We start from the raw sequence: 9744 nt of genomic DNA on the forward strand, positions 1-9744 counted from the left end.
GCAGTGATGAAACGCAGACCTGGAGTAGGCTGAGGGTGAGCTACCAGGGCCTTGAGTGGCAGGTCCAGTTTAGCTCCCTCCAGGGTCTCAGGTCCGGAGGCCAGGAGGGGTTTAGCATAGAGTATTGGGTCTCCAGGGTCTCAGGTCCGGAGGCCAGGAGGGGTTTAGCATAGAGTATTGGGTTCGGGGTCAAACTCATGAGTGGAGAAGGGCTCTGTAAGCAGGCTGCAGAATGGCCTAGCTGGGGCAGAGGGAATGGAAGGAACTGGACAGGACATGGTGATTTTCGTGGTGACAGTTCCTGCGGACCCTGCCCCAACCTCTCCCTGGCAGCTCACTATCTCTTGTTTCATTTATGCTAACTTCTGCACTGTGAATCTTCTGGCCTCTCGCACCACCACTTGGCCCAAACAGAGCCCCTTTTCAATCCTCCAGTCCTGGCCTCCCGTGTCCCTACCTCCAACTAAAACCTAGTCACCTACAGCCCACCTGTTTCCTGCCTCAGGCAACCACCAGGCCCGGCTGGATGCCTCTTAACTCTCCCTGGAATCCATCCACTTCTCCCACCCTGTGCCCCTCCCTGAGCTCAGGCCACCACCATCTCACACCTGTTGGCTGCAGCAGCTCCTCACTGGCCTCCCATCTCCCTACCCAGTCTCACCTCTCATTGCCTCTCCACTGGCAGCCGGAGAAGTCTTCCAAACTTGAAAGTCCAACCAATCAGCTCCTACCTAAGAATCTACCACTCACTACTTTGAAGCTATATCCAATCAAGCTTCTGTAACCTAACTAACCCACTTCTAGCCACCCACCTACCTGACTCTTACTCGACTTCCAGAGCTTAGTTCCACGTCCCTTCTGCCAGGAGACCTCCCCCATGATCTTCCCGCTGCCCAGGGCTGGCTAGTAACTGCTCTTAGGGACTGCCTTGTGCCCAGAATTTGTATATCTGCCTGTCCCCTAGGAACACTTTGAGGGCAGAAAATGTGTGATTCATCCCGCACATACCAGACACATGGCATAGGTGCTCAGTATCTGTTGAATAAATAACAAATCGGATAGTTTTTTTTTTAAAGATTTATTTATTTATTTATTTATTTATTTTGGAGAGGTTTTTTGTTATAGGGCGCGTGCGCTCGCCAGACAGAGAGAGAGAGACAGAGAGACAGAAAGCGAGAAATCACCCCCCAGGGGGGATGGCTACGCAGCAATCCCTTCTCCTCCATTCTCCTCTTGGGATCTTGGGCACGCATGCACACGTGCCCGGCATGAGTTTAAGCCGCCGGGTCCAAGACTTGAACTGCGGTCGACTACATGGGAGTCCAGCGACATAGCTATTACGCTAACTGCTGGTCCCAATTTATTTATTTATTTTTCAATTCACTAGAGAGAGACACAGAGTGAGAAAACTGCCAGGTCCAGGACTCAAACCATGGTCAGCCACGTGAGAGTCCAGAGCTCTAACCATCATGCCACCTGCTGGCCCCTAGTTGGATTGTTATTAATTGAGAGTTTGGGTCTGTGAAGCTGGAGCTCAGGAAAGAGAGCTAGACCAGGGAGACAGTTTTGAGAGACCTCAGAAAGAACCCATAATTGTAAAGAAAGCCATCGGAAAAAGATGAGATCACTCAGAGCCAATAAAGCAGGAGGGCAAGGACAGAACACTCACTTCTAAGAGGGAATGCATTCATTACAAGCAGGACCAGAAAGTTGATGTAGGTAACAGAAATCCCACATTCAAGCCTCAGGGAAGACAGTTCCAGACTGGTAGGGGCAGCTGTGCTCTGCAAGACCTCCCAGATGTGGCTCCTTCTACCCACAGCTCCAGCAACCTATAGGTGTGGCTCTTGTCCTCATGGTTTAGGATACCGGCTAGACTCCAGCCATCTTTTAAGGAAAATATCAGAGAGTGTTGTGACACTTCTATACACATCCCATTAGACACATGACCAGATGCAGCTGCAAGAGGAGGCTAGGGGATGCCACTCGCATTCTAGGCAGCCATGTGCCTGCCAGGAACCAAGGTCATATCGCCACAGGGAGAATAGATATCTGGGGACAAATAGCTGACCCCAGCATTGCAAGGGTAGACAGGGTGAGGAGCAGAGCACTACTGTGTGCCAGGCTCTGAGCTAGGCACGTTGCATTTTTTTATCTTCCCCCCACCCTGGCAGAGGCTGTTATTATCCCTGACTCATGAGGCGGCTTGGAGAGTTAAGCAACTTGCCCAAGGACACACAGTGAGCTGTGGCAGTGGAAACCTGTCTTTTCCCGTGCATCAGGCTGGCTGAATATCAGGAAGAGGGCAGGTCCTGATTCAACAAAGAGGGCTTGGACACCAGTGTCTGATGCTGACAGGCCAAGGGTACAGGCTGAAGCGTCGACTTCAATTTGGCAAGAGGACAGTGCTGGTGACCTTGGCAAGGGCATCGAGAAGGGGCGGGAGTGGAGGCCAATCCAATTGCCGAGGAAAGTGTGGACTGGTCGTTCTGGAAGTGTGGCAAAGGAAGGGAATGTGGGCCAGGAGGAGGCAGAATAGGGAAGCAGGTACAGGAGTGGGAGAGAGGGGCGGCCTCTGCTGGGAGGTTTCCAGGGATAGAAGAGTGGGGTGCAGAGGGGGAGCTTTTCTGCTTTTCTGCTCCTTTAGGAGGAGAGCGGGCAGGAAGTGCAAAGACAGGTGGGTCTGGATGAGAAAGGGAGGGCAGAAGAGGGAATTCCTGTAAAATCTGGGCCATGGTGCTTGGGCAGAAGGCCAAGGGCTTGAGGGAAAAGGGAGGAGTCTCCCATGCTATCCTATCTGGTAGCCACTAGTTACATGTATATTTTGTGCCTTTGTTTTGTTTTGTTTTCAGTTTTGCTATAGGGTGGGTACACTTGCCAGAGAGAAACAGAGAGAAAGTGAAAAATCAGCCCACAAGAGTGATAGCCAGGCTGCAGTCCCTTCTCTATTTTCCTCCTGGGATTTCGGCCATACATACACATGGCCATCGTACTTTTCAAACTGTTGGGTCCGGGACTCAAACCGTGCAATTTGCTATGTGGAATCCAGAATCTTAACCTCCATGCCACCTTCCGGCCAATGCTTTGGGCTTTCTGTTTGTTTGGTTACTTGTTTTTAATTGCCAGAGGACGTGCGTGCTTGTCTAAGAAAAACAAAGATGGATAGAGAGAGAATGCATGCCCCCTCCCTCCCCAACAAGGCATGGTCATACCACAATCCTCTCTCTTCCATTTCTCCATCGTGTTGGGATTTGAGGTGCACACATGCACCCAGTATGTTTTTCAAGTGCTGGGGCTGAGACTTGAACCACAGTTGGCCGTGTGGGATCCAGCTCCCTTAACCACTAGGCCATGAGCTGGTCCCACATGTGACTATTTAAATTGGTTAAAAGTAAATAAAAAGTTTAGTTCCTGGGCCAGTCAGTGGCCTGGTGGTTAAGGTGACTGGATCCCACATGGCTGACTGCACAGTTTGAGTCCTGGGTCCACTGGCTATGAAAAACATGCTGGGCACATGTTTTTCTTCCTAGAGAATAATGGAGAAGGGATTGCAATGCGGCCAAACTCCCTCACAAGTGCTTTCTTGCTTTCTCTCTGACGAGTGCATGTGCACTATAGCAAACTAAAAAAAAAAAAAAAAGTAGAGGTTATTGAGAAAAAAATGAATCCACACAAAGTTCATGCTCTTAGCGCTTTTGAAAGACAGGAGGCACTAGAAATTTCAGATCACGTCAGTGCATAAAGCTGAACACCCCTTTCCAGCAAAAGTTCTGTTGAAAGACGTGTGGAGAGCTGGGGGTTTGGGGAGTGGTCTACAAATTTTGCTCACACTGATTCTAATCTAACCAGAGAATTAGACATACTCTTGTGCCTTCGGTATTCATTCTATCTTCCTGTGGCTAGAAACCAAGTTGCCACCATTTTTCTTATTCTGGGCAAAGTTGATCAGTTTTTCCTATGTTAAAATGCCACCTTTATATATATTTGTGAGCTGTCTTTTTATTTTTTTAACCTATTTTTTTCTTGGATATTTAGTTTTCTCTTTTAATTTTTGAGAGATCTTTATATCTTGGAATATTAGGCCTTTATCTGTGTAAAGTGTTATAAATATTTTCTCTCAGGTTATCATTTGTCTTTTGAGTTTGCTTTGTCATGCTATTTTTTTATGTAATCATATTTATCAGTCATTTCTTTTGTTGCTTTTGGATTTTGAATACAGAGATGTTTGCTGACTTCATCTAGGTTTTCTTCTGGTACTCAAATGGCTCTATTTTGTCTTTATATTTTGGTAAATCTAGTTTTAAATGTGAATCTAGATGTAGATGTATGAGAATAAACTTGAAATTTAAGTTTATTCTCATATATAGTATAGGTTAAGCTCTAATTTATTTTTCCTCTCCAAATGCAATTTAGTTTTACCAGGCCATCTTTGCCCTAGTTTTGATATGTCTATTTATGGACTTTCTATTCTATTGGAATATTCTACTGGACTTTCAATTTCGATTTTATTTTATAGATCTGTCAACTCATGCCCTGGTTCTACACTGCTTCAATTACAGAGGCTTTTATTTTTATATTTTTGTAGGGGTTTTTGCCCTAGAGTATGTATGCTGACCAGAGAGAGAGACAGAGATAATGGGACGGAAAGTGAGAAGTCACCCCCTGGGTGATCAAGTCAGGGCCTCAAACCAAGGCTGGTCAAGCCCAGCGATGTAACTGCTAAGCCATTTGCAGGTCCTCAGAGGCTTTATAATATGTTTAATATCTAATAGGGCTAGTCCTTCCTAGTGAGAGGGCATTTTATTTTGTAGCTAATATGTGTGTAATAATTGCTGTGTTTCTTCTATGTGTTTTCTTTGCTATATTATTTAAAATTTAATTTTAATATTTAAAAAAGTTTATATTAGTTCTAGTATTTCCTTTTATGCACATTTTCAATACCCTGTTTTAAAATTACTTTTACAGGACCAGCAGATGGCATAATGGTTATGTTACTGGAGTCTACGTAGTTAACTGCAGTAAAAGGTTTAGTTTCTTGGTTGCACTGGTCACATTCGAAAGTGTGTGACGGCCACCTATGGCTAGGGGTAGCATGTTGGGCAGCACAGAGAGAGCACATTCCAGCATTGCAGGAGGTTCACTAGACAGCCCTGGTCTAGACAGCTTGGTCACGTTGGGTGCCCAGAGCCCCTTCCTGGCCTACCTAGCGGTCATGTCCACAGCAGGGCCCCTGGAGAATTTGCACTGGTCACATTCGAAAGTGTGTGACGGCCACCTATGGCTAGGGGTAGCATGTTGGGCAGCACAGAGAGAGCACATTCCAGCATTGCAGGAGGTTCACTAGACAGCCCTGGTCTAGACAGCTTGGTCACGTTGGGTGCCCAGAGCCCCTTCCTGGCCTACCTAGCGGTCATGTCCACAGCAGGGCCCCTGGAGAATCCATTCACACTGTCTCCAGCTGAGACCCTCCTCCCATTTTTGGCAGTCCTTCAGAACCCCTTCCTGAGACAGTTGCCCCTGTTTCATGAGGCCACTCCTGGGGTTCTCTACTTGTCCCGGGACCAGGCCTCTGACTGCCATGGAGGGGGAATTGTGGAAGATGGGAAGAGGGCTGTGTCAGGACAGTGGCCCATGGACAGAGGTCAGCCAGCTCGTGACCACCTACTGACAGACCCAGAGACTACTCAGCTCAGCCCCGTGTCCCCCAGGTGGGCACACTGAGCTTAGAGAGGCCTGGCAAGGAAGCACAGAGGCAGAGAGACCCGTCCTCATTCATTTTATTGCACTCCACCCTCACTTTCCCCAGACCCTGTGTTCAGACAGAGCCAGACAAGCCTTGGGAGCTGGGACTGAGCCACAAGGCATGGAGCCTGAGTCAGCTCGGGCCCCCACCCCGACCCGAGGTAGCTGAGTCATGACTAGAAGGGCCAAACTGGCCTGACACGCTTTGGGAGAAGCATTCCCCGTGGAGGTGACATGGCATGGACCAAGTGTCTGAGCTTGGGAGTGGAGGTGTGTTCAGGTGGTTGTGTTTACCAGGCCAGAGTGGTTCAAATTCGGAATGGCTGGAGGTGCATGTGGTGCGTGTGCATGTGGGCGTGTGTGCATAAGACACCAGGCGGCGGGTGAGCACACTGTATACATGCTGAGGGTGTTGGAGACCCTGCTCTGTGCACACACCTGCCAGGTGGCACAGGCCCAGGGCTGCGTCTGACACCTGATCAAGAGCCTAGAAGCAGAAAGTTCTAGAACAGCAGTTCTTAAATTTAGGTCTTCCAAATGGCCTATCCACGCAGATCACATGGCTAGCCCTGAAGCCTCCCATTCATAAAAAGCTCTGCACTGCCCTGTGGATAATCTCCCAGGGAAACCGGAAGCCAGTAAGAAACAGGGCTTACAGAGCTGTCCAACAGAACTTCCCGCAGTGATGAAAACACCCTGTACTACCCAGCACCACAGCGACTAGACAGCCACGTCTCTACTGAGCAGCTGAAACGTGGCTAGATTGGCTGAGGAGCTCAATGTTTGTCTTAGTCGATTTTAGTTCATTTAAATTTTAGTAGGCACCTGTGACTCATGGCTCCCATGTTGGAAAGCCCAGACCTGGAAAGGCAGTGGGACAGGAAAGGCAATGGGACAGCTAGGGAGGACCGAGAGAGAGGTACAGGTGTGTGAGAGGGGCTTTGCATGCCCACCGCCCTTCTAGACCAGGGGTGGCTGACACACAGGTGGGGCTCCCTTCGGGGACTGTGGAGCTGGAGCCAGAGCCCAGAACTACCCAGGTCTCTCTCAGTGTCCACCCTGAACTCTGGCAAACTGGCATCTGCCTGACTGAGAGGGTAGGAGACTTCGTGGGGAGACCCCTCTGCCCTGGCCAGGACCCACCAAGCCCCTGTCTAAAGCCTCATGCTGCATCCAGTCAGGAGTCAGGGGTCGAGGGTCAAGATGTCTTCATGTTCTCCTGCAGGCCCAAGGTGGAGCTGGTGGCTGCAAGGTCACGTTCACCCTGTACATGCACGGGGAGGGGACCATGTCAGCCCTGTGGAAGCAGCTGCCTGTACCCCCTCAACACAGATACATAGGTCTGAGGACTCCCAAGGGCTGGGCTCAGGGTTCTCACCTCCTCTGGCCCCATGTCCTCTGCGTACTTGAACTTCTTCTGCTTGTAGTAGTGTCTCTTGGGCAGGATGTGGAGCAGCAACAGGTCACAGAGAACCGTCGCCTGAGGCAGGAGCAGGTGGACAGAGCCTGAGAATCTGGGGGTCAGAGCCTGGGAATCTCGGCTTCCACTGACTGTGTGGTCCTGGCTGAAGCCTACCCTAGCTAAACCTCTGTTTCCTGGAGCCAAAAATGAGGCACTGCAGGGCCCTGGGGGGACAAAGAAGGTCCCATACCTACTCTGTCCTCTCCTAGCTGTGAGCCTCAGTTTTTTCAAATATACTGTGGGCAGCTAGTGGACAGCTATGGTCCAGTTTGGGGGTCAAGTACCTGTTGCTCCTACTAGGACGTGGAAGAGGAGAGCCCAACCCCAGCACAGCGACCCAGTGACCCCAGCACTTACCACCCCGAAGATGCCAATCCCAGAGCCAATCGTGGTCATCGTGGGGATGATGTCAAACTTCCCAGCCTGGTGTCCGGGTCCAGGGAAGAAAGGGTTAAGATTCAGGAGGGGCCCAGATGGAAAAGTCCAGGTCTGCGATGGGGCCCCTGACCCCTTAACTGAACTATCCCCAGTGCCTGCTGACTCTACATGGGGACCAGCTGCCAGGCCTGGGTTTTAACCTTGGCTCTGCCTCCCTGGACCCAGGCAGACTGTGGGAGAGGCATGGTCAATGACTGAAAAGCACTGCCCTCAGTGTCACCCATGCCCCATTGGCTGACTCTATGGCACAGCAATAATAAATTTCTCAAGAGAAACCAGATCATACATGGCAGCCATGTTTTGAACCCCCAGCCTGGTATGCCTGAAACATGAGTGCCTAAGATCCAGTGGGCTGGAGGAAAGGGATCTCTGTGTGCCCAGACCCTGTCGAGAGTACTCCTTCACACACACACACACACACACACACACACACACACACACACAGAGTCATGTGCACATACATGCTTTCTATCATAAATTTTAAAAAATTAAACAGAAAAAGGAGGTAGAACTATTGAATGGACTCTACCGAACTTCCGGTCTCCCCGTAACGACAGATACCCAAGGGCACTCACAGGAACCAAGGATGTCTCAGCTGGTCACTCACCTTGCCATCCACCAGGATGTCAAAGCGAATCCCAAACACCTTGAAGAGGTGACGGTGGTTGGTCCCATTCTCCACAAAGTGCCTGGCAAACCTTGGGGAAGGGGTTGGTGGCAGGAGGTGAGGCAAGAGCATGCGGAGCAACCGGGATGGGGGGTCCCTTAGAGGTCTGTGATTCAGCCCCATCCCATTCCCAGACGGGATCCCAGGCTTCATTCCAGGAACGTTGCTCTCAACTCCTGCCTCAACTCCTGATGGACTGAGACCCAGGGGTGAGAAGACGTGGGCCTCCAAGGGCTTACTCTCTGCTGGCCATCCAGAAGAACAGAGGCCTCCCAGGGTCCTCTGGACCTCTCTGAGGACACTTGCTCAGCCCCAAAGGGTTCTGGGAGTAGAGAAGCCCACAGAACCCCAAGGAACTATGTGCTGGGGGGGACAGGGTCCTGGCAGTCACCTGAAGTTGAAGCCTTTAGACAGACTTTTCTCTTCATACAGCCCGTGGAACTCATAGATGGGCTTGCAGTGTCTCACGTGCCAGTCTAAGTCGCAGTTCCAGTCGATGGTGATGCCGACCACCCCGCCCTGCCAGGGATAGGGGAGATTTCACGTCAAGAAACCGTCTCGCAGCTGGTGCCAGTACTCCCTCAGTGGGGGAGAAAAGAGAGACACTGCTTTAGGGTAAAGGTCCTGTCACCCTCTCTGGCCTCACCTGCCATCCATCACACGCCACACTCTGGTTTTCTAGAATTTTCCAAGTTCCTCCTACCTCAGAGCCTTTGCACATGCTGTTCCCTAGTTTTTCACAAGGTTGGCTCTTTCTCATCCTCTGGTTACTTCCCCTGCAAGGCCTTCCCTGACTCTCATTCCCCAATCTGAAATATGTCCCTGTCATTCCCCTTATATGCTGTGTGTTTTCATTTGGAACATTCGTCGCTTTGTAATCATATGTTTATTTTGTGTAATTATTTATTAACCTATCTCCTTCAAGAATTAACTGTAAGCTCCAGGAGGATGGGGCTGTCTCTCTCTCTCTCTCTCTCTCTCTAAGTTTTCGCCATAGGGCACATGCGCTCATTGGAGACAGAGAGAGACAGAAGTGGGAAAATGAAAAATCACCCTCCAGGGGGGATGGCCACATGGCAATCCCCTTTCCTCCATTCTCCTCTCGGGATTTTGGGCATGTATGCAGCATGATTTTTCAAACCACTGGGTCCAGTTCTCAAATCATGGTCAGCCAAGTGGGAGTTCAGTGCCTTAACTGTTACGTTACCTATTGGCCCCAAGCATGTTAACTTTTAAGTTGCATTATTTATTTTGAAGGGATTGTTTTATTTAACTTTATTTATGTATTTATTTTTTAATTTGACCAGAGAGGGACAGAGTGGGTGGGGAACAGTGAGAACACAAGCTCTCAGGTCCAGGACTCAAACTGTGGTTGGCCATGTGGGAGTCCAGTGCCCTTAACCACCATGCCACCTGCTGGCCCCAGAATCCCATC

The 9744-nt window shown here is 49.9% G+C and overlaps 1 protein-coding gene across 2 annotated transcripts in view; it reads right to left on the bottom strand.

Moving 5' to 3' along the window:
• Positions 1 to 5761: 5761 nt before the first annotated feature.
• P2RX1 (purinergic receptor P2X 1) overlaps positions 5762 to 9744 on the bottom strand; it is a 19333-nt gene continuing 15350 nt past the window's right edge. For both annotated transcript variants that reach the window (XM_027767891.1, XM_006167598.2), the window contains exons 8-12: positions 8701 to 8828; positions 8250 to 8340; positions 7562 to 7627; positions 7121 to 7222; positions 5762 to 7006 (exon numbers count right to left, since the gene is read on the bottom strand). In XM_027767891.1, coding sequence (XP_027623692.1) covers positions 6941 to 7006; positions 7121 to 7222; positions 7562 to 7627; positions 8250 to 8340; positions 8701 to 8828 — 453 coding nt within the window. In that variant the 3' untranslated portion in view covers positions 5762 to 6940. The remainder of the gene's footprint in view (positions 7007 to 7120; positions 7223 to 7561; positions 7628 to 8249; positions 8341 to 8700; positions 8829 to 9744) is intronic.

The sequence above is a fragment of the Tupaia chinensis genome, unplaced genomic scaffold (genome assembly GCF_000334495.1).
Source record: "Tupaia chinensis unplaced genomic scaffold, TupChi_1.0 Scaffold144899_1, whole genome shotgun sequence".
NCBI classification, from domain to species: Eukaryota; Metazoa; Chordata; class Mammalia; order Scandentia; family Tupaiidae; genus Tupaia; species Tupaia belangeri.